Raw genomic sequence first — 18758 nt, 5'->3', positions numbered from 1 at the left:
CTGTCTAATTTAACTGCAAGTAACTGTGACTACACAAACAATGCATGCAGTGGAGTGAAAAGTTCACGCTGAACTATATACTGGCCACTTTTACTAGGTTCACCTATACAATCTGTTGCGATTCATCCAACAGCTCTGCGGCAAATTCCACCTATGCGACGTTTATGAGGTTCAGTTTTTGTTCACATGACCGGAGCTGTATACCTTCAATCATGTGTTTGACGACGAATGCAATGATTGATCCCGGACCGCTATAGTAAGCGGGACTAAGCGCCGTCGTGTACCACGGACACAGCAGCTGCAACCCCGCAGCTGCCCGCTGTGGGAACACGGTTGGTACGGTGAGTTTTGGTCCGGGATTATTAGGCTTCCATGACCCCCGCCCCCCCCTCCGTTCACTGCGTTCATTCATGTAAACAAGGTGTTTTGACAGACGGCAGTAAAGGCGGAAGGGAATACGAATCTCCGAGCCGCACGGAGCAGTCACACCCCCTTTCTCTGAGCACCAGAAGACTCAGAGCCGACGCACACACACACACACACACACACACACACAGACACACACACACACACACAGGCACAGGCACAAACACTTGACACACGTCGGGCACAAGGGCACAGACACACAACTGACCGGGGAGAAATTGTCTTGAAATCACTTCTGCAGCAGCCTATTACGCCTCGGTGCCTGAATGTAACGCGACAATATACCGAACGACAACGCCGACCGGTAAGTGGTTTCATTTTGTTTCTTCTTCTTCCGTTTTTCTTTTTCCATTTATTCTCTCGGCGTTTTGTGAGACAATGTGTTTTCAGCGGCAGCAGCATGGAAATGGGGCTTACAGTCGGTTCAAGGGGAAGTTACGCAGCGCGGGGCTGATCCGCGGCAAGAAGTCGCTGTGAAATATCATTTGCGGCGACGAAATCACACTTCTGGGTCCAAATGCCGACTGGGAAAAAGTTTCAACGCTTGGTCCGTAAATTGTTAGCCCATGTAGGGGTATTAGATCCTCTGAAGGAGCCATTGTTTGTGACGGCTTTTCTGGTGTGACGTTAAGTCCTGATAGATTTGGTCATTTTGCTCGACTTGACTGATGCATCATTATGCGTGGGAGGCACATGGAGACACCGGGGGGACTGTCCACCCCATCCGGGACATGACCCACTGGCTCTGATATGCTCGCATTCTCAGTTCCCCGATGTCATCTGAACGGCTGCTGTGAAAATATCTGCGAAGGAAGGGTTAAACAACGGGCTGGGGGCTGAGCAGTCAGAGCTCTGATGAAAAATACAATTAGTCAATATTTATACCTTGGGCGTTATTTATATGGATCCTTGGACCACCAGCGGATTCAAGGGGGACCTCTGTAAAATGAGTCATTTGATTTTTTTACCAGCGGTAGGACCGGTATTTTTCAGCAGTTAGCCCAATGACAGAATGACTGGTGTGATTGCAGGTTTCACTAAATTGTCCCTCCACCTACAGTAAAGAGCTACAATCCTGAATTAAGCCTAACAAGTCCTATGTCTCAGAGACAAGAATCGTCTCTGAGACATGTGTTTCCTGTACGCTGTAGCCCTGTAAACGCTTATCTAACTGGCTTTTGTGGCCCAGTGTGAATCTATTTCTGGTTTCCAGGTTAGGAAAGGTTCTGTGGTTCAGTTTTCCGAAAACTGAATCACAGAAAAAAGAAAAAAAAGAAAAAGTCTGAAAACATTCTCATGCAGTTTACTGCTGGGCTACAGGATCCTGGTTGAGGTCGATCCTCTTTAACAAACACCAGCAGTGCAGAAAGTGAACAAACACAGTGAAAAGGTGTGCCCACTTTTAAATATGCTGGCACACACTGAAGTAGGAGTCCACCACGTTTACTTCTGTTGAGACTTGCGTCTTTGCCACTTTGTTTGGATATATTGATCACTTGATCAACATTCCATGTGTGTGTGTGTGTGTGTGTGTGTGTTTCATACTTTAGGTGGCGGACAAAGTGTATGAACATGCCAAAGTCTGGATGCAACTTTGTTGGTACCATGTGGGCATGGAACTCCTCACCCGTTGAAATTAACTGGTGCCTCAGCAGCAGAAATGAGAGTATTCTGGTTGTACAACATGCCACTGATGATTAACAACGTGCACACCAAATGTGTCTCCACCTTAATATTTATGAGACCGTAGGGGCACAGGAAGACACAAACATCAACTGCACACATTTTGGAAATATAGAACTGTAAATCATCATTTGCGAGGGTGTCCCTAACCGACAAAAGATCGAGAGGACTTTTGACTGTTTAGTTCCCTCTTGTATGCCGCAGAGTTCCTCAAACGTGATGACAGACAGCTGAGAAGCATGTCAGTGTGAGGATGCCTCAGTGACACTCTGCTGTAGGCCAAAGTAGGCAAAAGTAGCCTCGTGCGCATTGTAGGAACCATGCGGCGGCAGTTGTTGGCTGCTAATTGTTGCTGCAGTAGATTTTCAAATGAGGTTAAATGATTGAAAGCAGCTCAGATCCTTGAAATAGATTACCGTGGTGAGAGTATAGTGATATTGAACTGCCTTTCTGAGGAGAAAGATAGATGCTCCCGGGGTCATGTTGTTGTTAAACTTGTGGCCCAGTTCAGTGCCAAGATGAATGGTGTTCTCATCTGTCATTGTAGGTGATTAGGAAAGAATAATGTTCAACGAAATCTCTGCATGAGGTCATCTGTTTGTCTAACAGCTACTCTGCTCTAGACAAACCATTTAAGTAATACTCATTCAGACATGACTGAATAACTTTTTTTTTTTTTTTAATTTTTTTCAGTCATTTCATTAAATACCCAAAGGAGAAAGCTGGAGGGGCTTATCTTATCTTTATCGCTGCCAGTGGTTTTGCTATCTATTAACTGCCTCAGTATGTGAAGCGTCTCGCTACATTTCAATAACCAAGGACTGTGCCAATGACAGTTGCTGTGGCTTGTCCGAAATAGCGAGCAGGGGGGTCTCAAGGGGTACATATAGATAGCAAATGTGATTCCAGCTGCCACTGTGGCATCGCAGTCTTAATGATAGGGCAGTTGATTGAGTGGAGTGTTTCTTCTCGTGCGCCCTGAGCCATGTATCGAGTTGCTTGACCATCGTTGATCAGAGCTACTTCTGCTGTTACATGAAATAAACAGCTGATGGGGATTATACAGCTGTCGCTCCCTGCTCTTAGGGGACTCTTAATCATGTGTGTATCCGTGGTATTGAACTTCTATCCATGTGAGAATCATTATCAGTATAATTCTGTTTTACTATTTAAAACCTCCCTATTTAACATACCCTGTTCATTCCACCGTATTTCTATCCTGCTGTGTTAAAGACCTGCTTTTTCTAGCTTTGCATGTTGTCTCTGATTTACTTTTTTTTTTAATTTTTTTCAGTCATTTCATTAAATACCCAAAGGAGAAAGCTGGAGGGGCTTATCTTATCTTTATCGCTGCCAGTGGTTTTGCTATCTATTAACTGCCTCAGTATGTGAAGCGTCTCGCTACATTTCAATAACCAAGGACTGTGCCAATGACAGTTGCTGTGGCTTGTCCGAAATAGCGAGCAGGGGGGTCTCAAGGGGTACATATAGATAGCAAATGTGATTCCAGCTGCCACTGTGGCATCGCAGTCTTAATGATAGGGCAGTTGATTGAGTGGAGTGTTTCTTCTCGTGCGCCCTGAGCCATGTATCGAGTTGCTTGACCATCGTTGATCAGAGCTACTTCTGCTGTTACATGAAATAAACAGCTGATGGGGATTATACAGCTGTCGCTCCCTGCTCTTAGGGGACTCTTAATCATGTGTGTATCCGTGGTATTGAACTTCTATCCATGTGAGAATCATTATCAGTATAATTCTGTTTTACTATTTAAAACCTCCCTATTTAACATACCCTGTTCATTCCACCGTATTTCTATCCTGCTGTGTTAAAGACCTGCTTTTTCTAGCTTTGCATGTTGTCTCTGATTTATTTTTTTTTCCCCAATGAGGTCACCGACGTTGCCCTGTCAGATACCAGTCAGTAAATTATTTTGTGATGATTCTGTTTATCCCAAAATCTTACACCTGATAATCCGAGCATGAGACAATCAATAAAAAGGTCACCAAGTGATGAAGCGCAGAGTGAAACCCGGAAGGCTGAAGTTAGACTTTAAAGCAGGAAAGATGTTGCTTTTCTTGGTACTGTGCAGCTGTTTGTGACTGCATTATCAAAGTGTAGGGCTTGGTAACGGCACTAATAGTCAAATAATTTCAGTGGTTCACACATACATAGATGACAAAAGCAGTTGGTGAAGGGTTTTTTTTTCTTCTAGGTTTAGGATGTGGTAAAGGTGAGAAATGAACTAAACGTCCTCACAAGTACCGTATTATAAGACGCGTGTTTGCATTTTATGTGCATGTATGTCGGTAACTACATTGGTGTGCTCCAATCTAGTAGCAAGTGATTAAAGACCAAGCTTGCCACAGCCTTCTGGAGAGTCGGAACTCTCAGTGATTAGCCTGCCGACCACACAGTGTGGAGGAGAAACAGCTGCACATGGTTATCGATTGAGCTTTGAGAGTGAGTCTATCGAAACTGAGCCCACTGTTCAATACTGCTTTTTTAGTTCAGTATCTTTAGTTTTGATACGTAGCCCAAGAGGCCGGGGCAATGCCTTGGCTCCACCTTCTTATACACATATATTATACATACATATAAATGTATAAAAAAAATAAGGTTGTGCGTGTTAACAAAGTAGTCATAATGCAATGGTTTCATTAGCTGGGGAAACTGAGCCCTGCAGAGCTGTTTTGTATACAGTTTCTCATGACACCCATTCACAAGTTTCAAGGGAAGTTGAAACTTAAGAAGTTTCAAGGAAACTTTTCAGTCATATGAAACACAGTTGTGTTGGTTTTAAACATTTTAATACAGTTATTGCAACAAATTCAGAGTAATCCACTAAAGTTAATTTTTGCCTCAAGAATTCCCTTCAAGGCCAATGTCTTGTTGTATTTCAAGCAGAATTAAGATGGTTTTCACAACGTATTTTTTTTACACATGCTGGAAAAGGGGCACATCTGAATGCCATATTTCAAATTTGCACGGTAAGCTAAATTGACGGTCTGTTGAGGCTAGACCTTCAGGAAATTATTCTCTGAAAGCCAGAAACAACAAGCTGCCAGGCAGGAGGAGAGTGGGAAGTTCATAAAGCACGAGGAGGAGGCAAGGGAGGATGGATCCATTTCAATACTCTCCAAAATAGTAGCAAGGATACACACTGGGATCACCATGCGATAGCGTGCACTGGTTTTGAAATCCCTGTCAAGTGTAGTCAGCAATTTCCTCCTTCCAAAGTCCCTGAAGATGACTCTCATAATGAAAGATCAATTATTTGATCCCTGGCATTTACTGCACACTGGGGATCATATGTCACAGATAAGGCCGTTTGGACCTTGGAAAGAATTAGATGCTCCTACTATAGAATTGTTTTAATAATTTTGGGAGCATACAAAGTGAAGCCCGGGACGAGACCAGAAGAAACGTCCTATTAAGTGAAAAGTGTACTTCGGCCTGTGTGCACTGAGCATGCAGTTAAAAATCAACCCCCCTTTGGTATCAGATTTGCAGCAGATCCTTAAACCACAAGGAAATGTGATATGGCGAGGTAGCTACAGAGGAAATTGACTATTTTCCCACGTCAGACTTGCCCATCGCAAATGATAAGGCATATAGAAACAACCAAGCAAAGAATAGATTTGACCAGTCTTGGATTTTCTGTAAAGACACACACACTCACACTACATTTGTTTATGTGGTGTAAAACTACACTTAGCAGTATTAAATCAATCCATTTGGTGAACATAGCGTGAAATGGCCTTTCATTAATTCCTCAGAGTGATCAGCTCAGCCATGTGTGCTAAATAATATCAGCTATATCTGTTCATATCTTTAACTTTCTCTTATCGTCACCTTCTCGGTGGTCCTGGGTGGGGTACACAAGTCTTAACAAAACGGAAACTATACAGCGTGATATACAATATAACATATGTGGGTAAGTGGTGAGGTTTGAGGAAGGCGGGAGAGACTTGCAGCGATAGTCTGAGTTGACATATAAGAAAAACAGTACTAAAGGCTACAGCCGTGTTATCTTTTCGTGTGAAGACCGTGACTGGACAACAAACATTTCTGTCACCATTACATAATTTATGTTGATTTACTGCATAGCTTCTGCTGTGGAGGAAAAAAACAGGTTTGCTTATCTTACTGGTTACCGGTAACTGTATTTTTGTGTTTTATATGATTAGTTTTCTTTAAAGTTGGCTCAACATTTAAGTAGTCAGATGACTGACGTACGACTGCCCTCTATGCAAATGATCAGGGACTAAATAAAACTGGTTCTGTTTGGATGCCCTACACTGCCACAGATTGCCTTCCTTCTTTTTCACAGCTGCTCTGTTTCTTCACTCAGCTTTTGCACTGCCTGCTTTTGAAGCACATCTCGGATGGCTAATCTGTGTTTGATATTTTGTTTCATGGATTTTTGTCTCTTGGCCTTCTATGAATTCATTTTTCTTCTGTGCTAATTGCTCATTCGGCTGTTCTCTCATATGAATAATATCCATTCTGTCCAGCCAGTGTCTTGAAAAGGTGACTGAATGGCCTTTATTCCTTTTACAGTGTGCACCGTTTCTTACATTTTGCAAATCCTAATTTCGGATGTACAACTCTTTTGTGTGGCAGTTTTGAGGTGGGCTGGCTGCAGTGATGTCCAGATCCACAAAATCAGGCTCAAGGTCTCGGAGCCGTTCAAGGTCCCGGTCAAGATCCCGGTCCACCTCATACTCCAGAAGTGGCTCCCGGTCCCGATCCAGGAAGCATCGTTACAGGTAGAGTCCATTTTATGAACCATCCTCCTGTCTGAAAAATCTGCTGGCTGTATTGGGTCTTTGGGGTCAGGAGCAACTTTGTTTTCCTCGACTGACCCTTATTAGGGCTTTTTTTTATTTCAGTCCTGAGCTTTTTGTCTGCAGCAAACTGTGTTATCAGATTTAACTTATTAAAACAAGGTTCCAAACTGATACTTGAGAGGTAATGCACAATATGTATTAATGAGGAACCGAACCTAATTCTTAATGACTCTGAATGACTAGTATGAATGACTCTGACCATCAAAGTTGGTTTTCATGAACAAAAGACAAACTAGCAGCAGGTGCAGCAGAGAAAGTATTGCCAGGTTACTCAAGGACATCAACACTGATCATGCCATGTTTCCTGCTATGCATCTTTCCTACTCAAATTCCATCTAGTAAATTTTAACCCGATGGACTGTGCAATGTGCTGTTAAGATGTGACATGTAAAAACTATATATATATGCAGGCAGCTTATTTTTGACAGACAGAATATGTTGGCTGGCGATTCTGTGTTCACTTCTAAACAACCTTTCTTGTTAGCTACATATCTGTTGATTTCCGTCTGCAAGACCTTGTCTCGCCCTGGACTTCAAGAGTTTGATTCTCATATGAACAGACAGAGCTGGTGTATCGTATTAATGGATTTGAGACTGACCCAGAGTCTGGAGTCAGCTTCTGTATCTAGAGGAAATTGTTGTTTGAGAAAGAGTTCAGCTGCCGGTTAGTGAATTAACTTAAATTTGAGTGAATATTATTGAATAATATTGTGTGAAAAACATTTGCTTTAACCTCAGTGGCATATGGAAATATTTTACCACGCCCATTAGGGCAGCATTTGGCTTTTGTTGCTTTGCTTAAACAAAAATGCCCTGGCTGTAGGGTGATCTGCTGGCTATGATCTGAATGTGGAAGAAAAGGCCAGGCTTCACTCTGTTGCCTCTGCTGTTTCTGGCAAGAATGACTGTGGCATGGCAGTGAAATGGCAGGGCAGCCCATTTCCTGGCAGCGTAGCCGCTCACATTAAAATAAAGAAGCATAAAGAAGAGACATGGACCGAACCCACCTTTGCACATGGGCAAATGGGTTTGTGGAACTTTAAAACCATGAATGCACACATCTGCATACATTTTATATAAATACTCATTGACATATAAACACCCAAGAAAAGAAGCACACACATGGAAATTATTTCCATACACCTCCTAGGCAAAACATCCCCAATGTGTTAACAGGTCCCGTAACTAAAAACAGAGAAACCTTAACCACCTCTTACTGACTAGTGTATTGCATCTAATTCATCTTTTCAAAAAGCCTCGCTAAACTGGTCGAACAGCCCTTGTAACTGGCACGCACAGAGTAAAAGGATTCGAGTGGATTTTTTTTTCCCCCCGCATATGGTCCATGTGACTCCCGTCTTCACCAGGGCTGGCCAGAAGAGATGCAGTATCTGTAGCTCGCACTGTGAGTGTGCAGTGCTGCTTAGCGTGCTGCCTTCTTTAATCACTCTGTATTCCAATGAAAAAACACACTTGGTGAGTTATGTGCTTTTTCAGCCTTTTTATATGGCTTTATAATGCGTATGCATGTATTGTGGCACTGCTTTGCTCTGTCAATTTAGAATGTAGTTCTGGAATATATTCTAAGATTTGTATGTAAATTTGATTGTACATTTCTCAACATACTTTTAAACTTCAGTGTTTATATCATATGAAGATTTTACTTTAGCTATTACTTTTACCTTTTTGACAGTTGTAGAAAAGTTGCTGAAGATGTTGTTGTAGGAAAAAAAATGTTAGAACAAATATAGGCTGATGTCAATACCAGATTTTGGTACGTTCATACTCTCGCGGAACACAGCTGGAAGTTGTGAATGTGTTGAAATCTGCTTAGGCTTAAAAATAAAAGCTGGGCCGATAAAATCATTTGATCTGAGAGTAGAGAAAATACTGTATCGTGGTTATACTCCGAGGACCACGTTAAAAGGTTCAGGGTTGACTATGACACAAGGCATTTTTATCAGAAGCACAACAGAGCCGCCGTGTGGACTAGTCTGAACCTGCAGCCTGGCTCAGCACCACGCAGTGAAATCTCTGCTTTTCCCCATGCGCTGCTCCTTTGTGGGCTTCTTTCACCATGTAAGCACACATGGTATTTATCAACATGTTATGCCAATGCCATGCTACTGCAATTCTGCACATCATTGTGTTTTATGGTTTTTTTGATACCCTTCCATATGTTAAGCCACAACGCCCTGGTTGTTACATGTTTAGTGTCGTTCTGAGAAAATCGAACAGACTGGTTTAAAAGTCGTAGAATAGTATTTATCGTTGTTTGTTTGTCATCAAACGGTATTTTTTTGGGAGTAGTCATCATTGTTGTTTTTCTACACCAGAGATTTATCTGTAATAAAGTCTGAGTTCCTGAGGTTCTTTGCCTGTTCAGCCATAGTGTCATTCAACGCACTGCACAGTTCTTTTTTATGTTTATTTTAAGAATAGCTGAAGCCAAAGCTTTAACACACCGACCAGGTTCGTCTACTATTGCATATGTCAGTGAGCCAAATGATCGGATGACACATACAGCAATTTCCTATAAAAACGTGTTCACCTGCATTGAAAGTTTTTCTTTTATTGTCTTACAACACTGAATTAAAGTAGATTAAAAAACAAACAAACACTGAGTTTGTGGTAGTGTCGTGTTGTATTACATAACATCGCTGAGGAGTTTTCTGTTTTTGTGGTCAGAAGCCAGAAAAAACTATGCATTTGTTATATCTGTCTCTTCCCAGAAAGGAGTTATGTGCTTTCTCTCTCTCCTTAATTTCTTCATAGCTCTAGGTCTCGGTCACGGTCAAGGTCAAGATCTCATTCTCCATCTTATAACCGGGAGAAGAAGTATCCGAGAGGATACCAGAACAACCGGGAGTTCCGGGGCTACCACCGCGGCTTCCGGAGGCCGTACAACTTCAGGGGCCGAGGGCGGGGCTACTTCCCACGTGGACGGTACCAGCGTGGCGGTGGGGGGGGTGGTGGCAACTACAACAACAACAACTTCCGGCCCAACTGGAAGAATTACAAGCAGCACCCTCAAAAGCAGCAACAACAGCAGCAGCATCATCATCAGCAAAACCACTCGCGAGGGCGATTGCACAGCCTCCAGGAACGCTCAGGAAGCCCCCCCCACGGTCACTCTCACCACAACGACCGATCCTCCTCACCCCTATCCAGAAACTCTCAGCATTCTTCCTCCTCCTCGCACTCGTCCTCCCCCAAATGCAGGCCAGCCTTGTCGCTGGCTAATCAGAACTCCAAAGATGCGAAAGAGGACCAGTCAGCCTCAGAGGAGGTCCAAAAGGCAGGAGGGGGAGATGGGGAGCCAGGGGACCTCGTCAGGGTGTCGGCCGGAGATGCCAAGGAAGGCACGGGCAGTGGGAAAACTGAGGGGAACTGGCAGGGCCTGACAGACTGCAGCAGCAGTCCAAAGAGAACCAGTACTCTGGCAAATCCTGCTGTTACTGTTGGTCAGAGCAGCCAGACTTCTAACCAGTCCGCTCCCTCCCCTAAAAACACAAATGAAACCAGCAATGGCGCCCCCTCCTGGCAGACGGTGCGTAGTTCATCCCCCACAAAAAGACCCTCACAAGGTCTAAATCCAATGCTCTCCAGCTTTGACTTCTTCTCCAATGAGGAATACCTGGATGGAGATAGGAAAGCAATCTCCTTTGCCTTCAGAAAGTAAGTCCGATTTTACTTTTCTGTCAAATCAATATTGACATTGTTTTGGCTTTATAGACATACAAATACCGTGTTTCTGATTACTGTTTGGTTCTTAAATGTCTTCGCATGCCTTTTTAGATCACACAATACGTTTATCTTTGCATGTCCTTGGCTTTGCAAGCTTTGGGTAATCAAGTGTTGTTGTCATAACAGACTAAATTAAATTGGGATTCGAAATATTAGTCTTGTCAAACAACATTGTTTTCAATTGATATTCATTTTGCCTGTGTATCTTTATTTTCATAGATAAAAGACTTACTGTATTGCTTATGACTTTCTGACTTACTGTGTACTGTATATTTCACTGTTGTTTTAAAAAATCTTATTTGGAGAGGCCTGAATGTGACATACTGTCGGATAATCCTTTGGTTTTCTGTAAATATAATTTATGAAGTTGTCTCTCAAGTAGCATGTCCACTTAGATGCAGCTCTTCATCTCTGTCACTCTTTAGGTTCCTGGAGGAGCAAAATAAAAAAGCTACATCTGCTTGGGAAAATGGCAAGAACACAGAGGCAAATGATGAGGATATGGAGCAGGGAAAAGTGAATGGCAAAGCGTCGGCAGTTAACACTGATTCAGTGTCAAGGAAGTACAAAGAGGACATTGATGGTGAAGTGTCTCTGAACAGCTTTTTGAAAACCTCTCCTTTTCTGTCTGCTGATGGGGAGGAAGAGGAGGAGCTGATCATCAAGCCTCAGTCAAAGTCACTTCACAAAGACTGGCACAATGGGGACGAGTCCGCTAAGCCAAAGAGCAAGGTCACTCACTCGGCACGGGAACTGTTTGAAGAGTGCTTTGGCAAATGGCAGAATGCGGCCTGTTCACAGGTAGCTGACAGTGACCTCGACGCCATGGCAGAGGAGATATATCTCAGTCGAAAGCAGGATAAAGCGGCAGCCATCGCCGCTGCCCTCGCCAAAAGGGAGTTAGCAGGAAAACTTAAGGAACTCTCCCCAGACACAAGTTGTAAAGCCAGGAAGATGGCAAAATCTCCCTCTATCCCATCATCTACACCACCACCAAGGAGGAACTCTGACAGAGAGATGTTTATGGTCAGGGGAGAGGACTCGCCTTACATGTCCTCAAGGAAACAGGAAGCCAAATTTAATATCAGAATGGATTTCCTTGGAGATAGTCTGATAGGGTGAGCATCACACTATAGTTTTCTTTTCCCATCGGGGGATCTTTCCTCAGTGTGTAAGAAGTCGTACCTGTACATCCAGCTGTAGACTTTGCACTTCATCAAAATGATGATGTACTGATTTCTGTAGAAAATGATCAAAAAAAGAACGCATTTACTGCAATGTTTTCCCTGTTCGAATGTTGATTATCTGATTGAAGAACATGTTTTCTGTTTTCTATCCTAGTTTTTTTTTTTTTAATGAAGAAGAACCACAGACAAAAAAAAAAACGAAAATATGTTTTTTTTTGTCATTTTCAGCTCTTCTGACATTTTAGCTGAGGAGCGCCAGTTGTCTCAGGATCTTGTGCAATCCTCAAAAAAGGATCAGGAGTTTCGCTCCATCTTTCAACATGTTCAGAATGCTCAGATACACAGGAGTCCCTCTGAGCTGTTTGCTCAACACATTGTCACCATCGTTCACCACATTAAAGGTGAGTGTCTTGACGGTTTATTCACGGCACACATTAATCTAACCTGACACAAGTTTCTCAGTAATGAAGGAAAGCATCTATTTTTCAGAACCACACGCCATATTGCATTTGCTTTGGCCACAGAAGTTACTCAAAAATAGGCTCATATGAACTTTCAGATCAGTGACAAACTACATTGCAGTTGCATTGTTTTCTGAAAAAGCAGCATTGTGTTTTGAGAGAAACCTAAAACAAAACAGTAGGGATGGGCAATATGGAGTAAATTTTCTGGAAAATCAATTAGGAAAATGTTTATGGACACAATGATCATACAGGTATGTCTGCTTTTGGTTAATCCAGTGAATTGAATACTTGACAAATCGGGGTACTTCATCACATCGATGCAAAAACCATATATAAATCCAATACTGCCATAAAGAAGTCTTGCTCAATGATTTGCAACATTATCCATAATGGTCTTATAAATAAATCCAGATACAGCCATGGCCTTTATTTCTTACTGTTTACTCTTCCAGCTCAGCACTTTCCGTCCTCTGGCATGACTCTAAACGAGCGATTCACCATGTACCATAGACGAGCTGCAGAGAAGGAAATGATGAAGCCAAGAAAAAGCCCAGAGATACACAGGTAGAGTCGCCTTGTGAGTGACCCTCTCACCTTCAGTGTGCTGTGGCTTCACCTCTTCTTTTAACAGCTTTCAGGTATTTCTCTCACCATTCCTACCTGAAAATCATCAGACTATCTTGGCTTATTTGTTCTCATGCTCGGTGGAGGTCAGTTTTATTTTCCCACCAGTTTTTCTTTTCTTTTTTCTGTTTTGTGTCGTCTTCGCGGTTCAATGTAGCTCACAGTTTGCTGTTTTGGTGCCTGTACTCTGGTTTCCGTACTATGTGCATTTAATTGTCTTGTTTTAACTGTGTTTCTTTCTCACAGAAGAATTGATGTTTCGACAAGTGCTTTTAAGAAACACTCTCAACTTTTTGAGGCGATGAAAAGCTCAGAGGATGGCACTTACAAGGTGACTGAACATTTTGCAGTATGAAGTATGTTGGAAAAACAAACAACGGCAAACAAGTGAGCAAGCCAGATGCCTTTAGACTGCACTCTCTTAAAGTCTGTGGCTTTCCTTGAAGGGAGACGCTCAAAGTCTAAGAAATGCAAACGCAATATAAGGCACTTTGACTGTGTTGTTTGTTGTATCGCCTTCACACTTGGTGAATTGGTTGTACTGTGGGCACAAGCCTGACCAAGGCTAATGAATCAAATAAGGTCAGAAATGGAAGCCATTGTGCCAAAGCTGTTCAAAGGATCTAAATTGTCTTCGTAAGTATTCTTTAAAAAAAATAAGCAACGGAAATAACCAACAGCAAGCACTATATGCACCTGTGCTTATATTTACATGCTTAATTTTGAGTAGACCCTCACAGTGTTTCTTTATTGATGCGCATGGACACATAAGTTCAACCATTTGTAAATATGAAGCGCAAACACTACTAAAAAAAACCTGTTAAGTTATTTCAAACTAGCATGAACAATCGTATCTTCTTGTTCTTCACCGTTGTTAAAGAACAACACTGGTAGTTTTGCATGTACAGCCAAATACCTATAAAGTGCATATACACCATCTATTTCCCACAGCTTATCTCAAAGTTTTTCGATTGGTTTCCCACCATCCCGGCAGCTATCGGTGTCAGTAAATGGTATCAGTGTGGTATGATGATCAACTTACAATGACTCGAAACTTGTGTAAAGTAGGAAATAGATCGCAGTGAACATTCAGAGACTGTTCTGAAATCACAAACACTCGAACACACCTTGTTGCTGAAGCTCAGGCGCGTAAAATGTGGGAATCGGCGTCTGGAAGTCGCCGTTGGGTAGTCGATTGCCTTAAGTCTCAGATGCTGGCATGTCCCACAGGCCCCGGATTGCACCAGTGAGGAGGTCAAAACACACCCTTCTGATGGCTGACCATGCAGTAACATAATTATGACAAAAAAATAGAGCTGACTGTGATAGATTGCCTATTTCAGGAAAATCTGAAGTATTTGCAAGTTGATTTTCATACCATCTTTAAATAGCCACGTTGAAGGAAGAGAATACATTTAAAAACTTGTCTTGGAGAATGTTTCAGATTTTTAGGTACTACTGAAAACATGCAAAACTACTGGTTTGGCCCTTTTAAGTGCACTGGAAAATTCACTCCAGAATGGCTTGGTTTTATTCATGCCAGCTGGCTGTTACCCGGGTTTGTAACCCTTTTTCCACGGACATCGCTATTTAGTTTACAAACCAGCTTGGCTGAAAGCAGATTGATAGGAACTTCATGCTAATCCAAAGTCTGTCCACTACGTTGTGTTCTGTTTTGATCTGCTCAGGACGGTGGGGAAAAAATAAAGGGTGACCCAATGGACCTTCGTTTGGATATTGAGCGCCGTAAAAAGTATTCCACCCATGAAAAAGATTATAATCAGATTCGAGGAAGAGACATGGGAGTGTCCCCGGATTCTAGTAGAGAGAGATCTGTGGAAAAATTCTCCAAATGCCACAAGAGATCAAAGTATGTGCAACTGCCCTACACTGTGTTTTTTTTATATCTACAAATATGTTGAAAACTGTATTTTCATTTATCCTGGGCTATAAACAGCTGGGCATGAAGGATTTTGGATGTACCATTTCTGCTCTTAGGAAAAGTAAGAACAAGCGCTCTCGCTCAAGTTCGTCCTCATCTTCCTCATCCTTTAAGTCCGAACAAGAAGGAGATTTGCCCCAGGACAAGTCTGATCCCAAAGATGAAGGCTTTAATAGGGCCCGACTGGGTCAAAAGGAGTCTCCAGGGCCCGAAAGAGGAAGGCTGCGTGGAGGATTTGTAAGTTTAACAAACATTGTTGGTTACGTAGTGTTTCAAAGAGATTTCATCCTCTTGGAGGAGCATAGTTTGGAGGAATGGCCGTGTCAAGTCACACTGTACATTTGACTTTCACAGTTTGTCCTGTGTCAATGATTTTGCTCCTGTTCCTGTAATTACAGCAAGTACGAATTCGTGGAAGGGGCTGGAACAGAGGCATTTGTCAAGGGAACAGTTCACATAGTAACCCCATAAACATGGCAGGACAACAAAAAAGTGAAGACTGGGACCCAGAGTACACTCCCAAGAGCAGACAATACTACTTGGTAGGGTCAATCCCTTGCCCATTCATGCCTCTTATTTGTTTAAATTAACCACGTGGTGTAATTTAGTCTGATCTAGCTCAGGTTTGTACATTTACAGTTGTTGCCTTGACACCCCTCCATTCTTTTTCCTTGCTCCTCCCAGCACGACGACAGAAACGGGGAGGCAGAGTGTAACTGGTCGGACAGTCGAGGGCGAGGGCGTGGAAGCTTCTCGCGTGGAAGGGCGCGATTCATCATCCGGAAAGCCACTGGGGGCTCCAACCCCGATAGCCCCAGATGGGCCCCTGAAAACTTCCAGGTCAACGGGGAGCAAGGTGGTGCACAGGAAGAGGAGACAGAACAGGACCATAAAGAGGGAAAAACAGATGGAGAGAATACTTGAGCGGTGAACCAGTCTGCTGAAAATCTTAATTGTCTTCTTCGTTGTTATAGGAACTGACTAAGTGATTTTATCCACCACAATGCATCGATAAATACAGATCAAAATGTTTTAGGACTCAGCTATCACTAGGAAAAGTTTTAAGCTTTAATTTCACTGTAGGATACTCACTTGGACTGGACACAACCGTTTCCTACATCAGGATACAGCTTGTTACTAGTACAACCACTGTTTAGGGGTGAAATGCTGTTTGTCATGAAAACTCACAAGTTTGTGTCACATGTTTCTTTGCTTTTTATAATAAACCAAATTCTTCTGTGCACCATTTTGGTGATATTTACACTTTTCTCACTTGGGTAATTAGAAAATAACTCCTTAATTGCTCTTGTATTTTGAAGTAACAAGAAAAAAATAAATTATAAATCAAATCAGCTTGTGCCTTATACTTGTGAAAATTGAGATATGTTTTCTGCATTAGGGCACGAGATAAATTATGGTACTGGTAAATGCAATGAAATCTAATTCAATTACCTAAACATGAGGTGGGGGGAGTAGTTGGGTTGTTTTGAACTTTGTCTTGTCTGGATAAAAATGACGGCAATAAATACACGTTGGTTCATGTTGACATTAAAAAAAAAAAAAGACAAAAAAAGAAAAGAGAAAAAAAAAACTGTTTTGCTAATTCTACAAATTATCCTGATCTGACAATGGGACCAAACTGTACGGGGTCAAAGGTTAAGCTCTGCAGTCTTTCATTGTACAACATCCAACAGATCTACAATACAAGCTGGCAGCACAGGAGACTGTTATTATTAGGATAATGTACATGAAATATTTTGCTATCAGAGATTTCTACTCTTTACAGTGGCTGTTTGCTTGACCTCTGATACCACTAATCAATGTGTAATATTGATAGTGATTATATTTTTTCCTCCAGAGACATTCATTGTAGTTTTTGTACCTATCTAGGTGGGATTATGAATGTAATGTAAAGGAGAATGTGTTCCTATTGCAGTAGATTTTTATGTGATTTATATTTGCTGATTTCAAACTTTTCTCCAGACAATGATCAGTTACGCAAATTGTGTGCAACTGTGTCGACATTGTGATAAAACAGGTTCAAAATTAGCAGCTTTGGTGTATACTTTGTCACAGAAATACAGTGCAGTTTATATGACAAGGATTATGTCTAATCCTAGAACAAGAATCTCTTCTCATTGCCTATTTTTTTCCCTTAAATCTAGGATTAAGCCCATTTCCGTTTGGCTAACTGCCCATACAATTGAATTACACAATTTGTGCTTTGCTGTGGGTGCACTGGTCCTCTTTGCACAACACAGGCCTACAGATTGAGATTCGTGTTTAATTGTTTAAAGGTTACCTGCTTAGGAAATAAGGGTTTTTTTAATAGGTATTGTTACAGGGTTTTTTATTAGAGACTGTAAATTAAAGAGACACTGATTTCTTTCATGCTCGCCTTGATGTGTCTTTTATTTGCAATTTCTCTTATGTATAAGGACAATTATTTGAATAGCCACTTCACAGCAATTGTAGTTTTCTCCACTTAACCCGTTTCATGGGAAGCGAAGCAGCAGCCTGATGTATGGCCACAGCTAGACCTGCATCAGTTTGCACAGTGATCTACAGCGTTGTGCACCTACTGAGTAAACATCTTGAGAACTGTATGACCAGTGTTCAACTGCTAGTTTTGAATATCAGTTAACAGCCTCAATTCCTGCCCAAAATACTACAGAAAATGAACGTAAACCTATTTATCAATGAGGTTTAAGGGTTCAATTTCTGTCGTGCTGTCCAACTCACCACGTCAGAGCTGAAAAGACCCTGTATGACTACATGAACTTAAACACAGACCCCCACCCACCCAGGGGCAACTCACTGATTCCTTCACCATGTACATAAAGAAGGGCAGCAGCTGCACAGCCAACAACTGCATATTTAGATTTTTAGCTGACGCTGCCATCGTGAGTTTAAGCACAAATGATTCCGTCATTAGAATATGCAACTAGGATGCCCTGAAAAACATTGATGGGCCTGATGAGCATTTCCCGTCCCCTGCAGGAGCACTCACTGTGGCTTTGTTGAACATATTACAGCTTAGGTTACCTCATGTACATACTTAGAGACTTAGCACATGATAAAATTTGTTCTCCTTCCTATCAAGACCTCAAGTAGCCATTGTCCAATTCTGTAATGGCATTTTTATTTCCATAATATACCATGAGGTGGCATTCTTCTTCTGTACTTATTTATTGTATGTAATGAGTACATTTTAGTGCAGTAGACTTATTCTAAATTCTTTGAATTAATAGATAATAGCTTGTACCATGTACCTTTTTCTAAAACCTCACACACATTTGTTCTTTTTAAAAACAGACACTTGACACAGTCCAGGACAAAACTTTTAAAGGACAAAAAAAGCTCAATATCCTTTTCTTCACTACTCAAGACTTGACTGCCATGACTTATTTGTTTTATTTCAACAGAGAATATGAGGAAGTACTTGAGATTGAGCCGGTCTCTATATCTGAGGATCAAAACATAGTAGTGTAACTTGAGCAAAGGAAATGAAGCCTTTGCTACTACAAGCACAGCTATTATGTAACAATTAAGTAGATTTTATTTGAAAGTTAAAAAAAATAAATAAATAAAACAGATGGTAAGAAAAGGAACCAAGTAAATTTTATTGCAAAAGAAGTTTATTTTTTCCGCTTGTGAAATTCAGTCTTCAATACCTCGGTCCTGCTTTCTAGAAGTGGCCAGCCACTTTGTCTAAAGTGGGACAGAAAAAACATTACAGACTCCTCCCAACAAACACAAATGAGGTACGGAAATTGAATTTACATGAAATCTGTAGCTATTTGATGCTGTAGTGAGAAGATATAAACGAAAG

The 18758-nt window shown here is 41.7% G+C and overlaps 1 protein-coding gene across 5 annotated transcripts; it reads left to right on the top strand.

Annotated features, from left to right (window-relative positions):
• Window positions 1-262: 262 nt before the first annotated feature.
• Window positions 263-16975, top strand: thrap3a (thyroid hormone receptor associated protein 3a). 5 transcript variants are annotated; one of them, XM_040117935.1, is made up of 11 exons: window positions 263-341; window positions 6736-6881; window positions 9738-10640; window positions 11135-11827; window positions 12125-12297; window positions 12813-12924; window positions 13231-13315; window positions 14673-14854; window positions 14983-15163; window positions 15325-15468; window positions 15611-16975. In XM_040117935.1, the coding sequence occupies exons 2-11, from the start codon at window positions 6760-6762 to the stop codon at window positions 15848-15850; spliced, it is 2835 nt and encodes a 944-aa protein (XP_039973869.1). In that variant the 5' UTR covers window positions 263-341; window positions 6736-6759; the 3' UTR covers window positions 15851-16975. The 5 variants fall into 5 exon arrangements, with proteins under 5 accessions (XP_039973869.1, XP_039973871.1, XP_039973867.1 ...); XM_040117937.1 differs by lacking the exon at window positions 263-341 and adding an exon at window positions 371-730 and having other exon boundaries at window positions 13234-13315; XM_040117933.1 differs by lacking the exon at window positions 263-341 and adding an exon at window positions 373-730.
• The last annotated feature ends 1783 nt before the right edge of the window (window positions 16976-18758 follow it).

The sequence above is a fragment of the Xiphias gladius genome, chromosome 22 (assembly GCF_016859285.1).
Source record: "Xiphias gladius isolate SHS-SW01 ecotype Sanya breed wild chromosome 22, ASM1685928v1, whole genome shotgun sequence".
Taxonomy (NCBI): Eukaryota; Metazoa; Chordata; class Actinopteri; order Istiophoriformes; family Xiphiidae; genus Xiphias; species Xiphias gladius.
The sequence above is the reverse complement of the archived record's forward strand: the minus strand, read 5'-3'. Positions and strand labels throughout refer to the sequence as shown.

Bases quoted from the DNA above. Each gene is read 5' to 3' on its own strand.
- thrap3a (XM_040117935.1), top strand. From the start codon at position 6,760: ATGTCCAGATCCACAAAATCAGGCTCAAGGTCTCGGAGCCGTTCAAGG. The intron at 12,925-13,230 runs GTAGAGTCGCCT...TCTTTCTCACAG, and splicing joins AAAAGCCCAGAGATACACAG to AAGAATTGATGTTTCGACAA. The intron at 15,469-15,610 runs GTAGGGTCAATC...TGCTCCTCCCAG, and splicing joins AGAGCAGACAATACTACTTG to CACGACGACAGAAACGGGGA.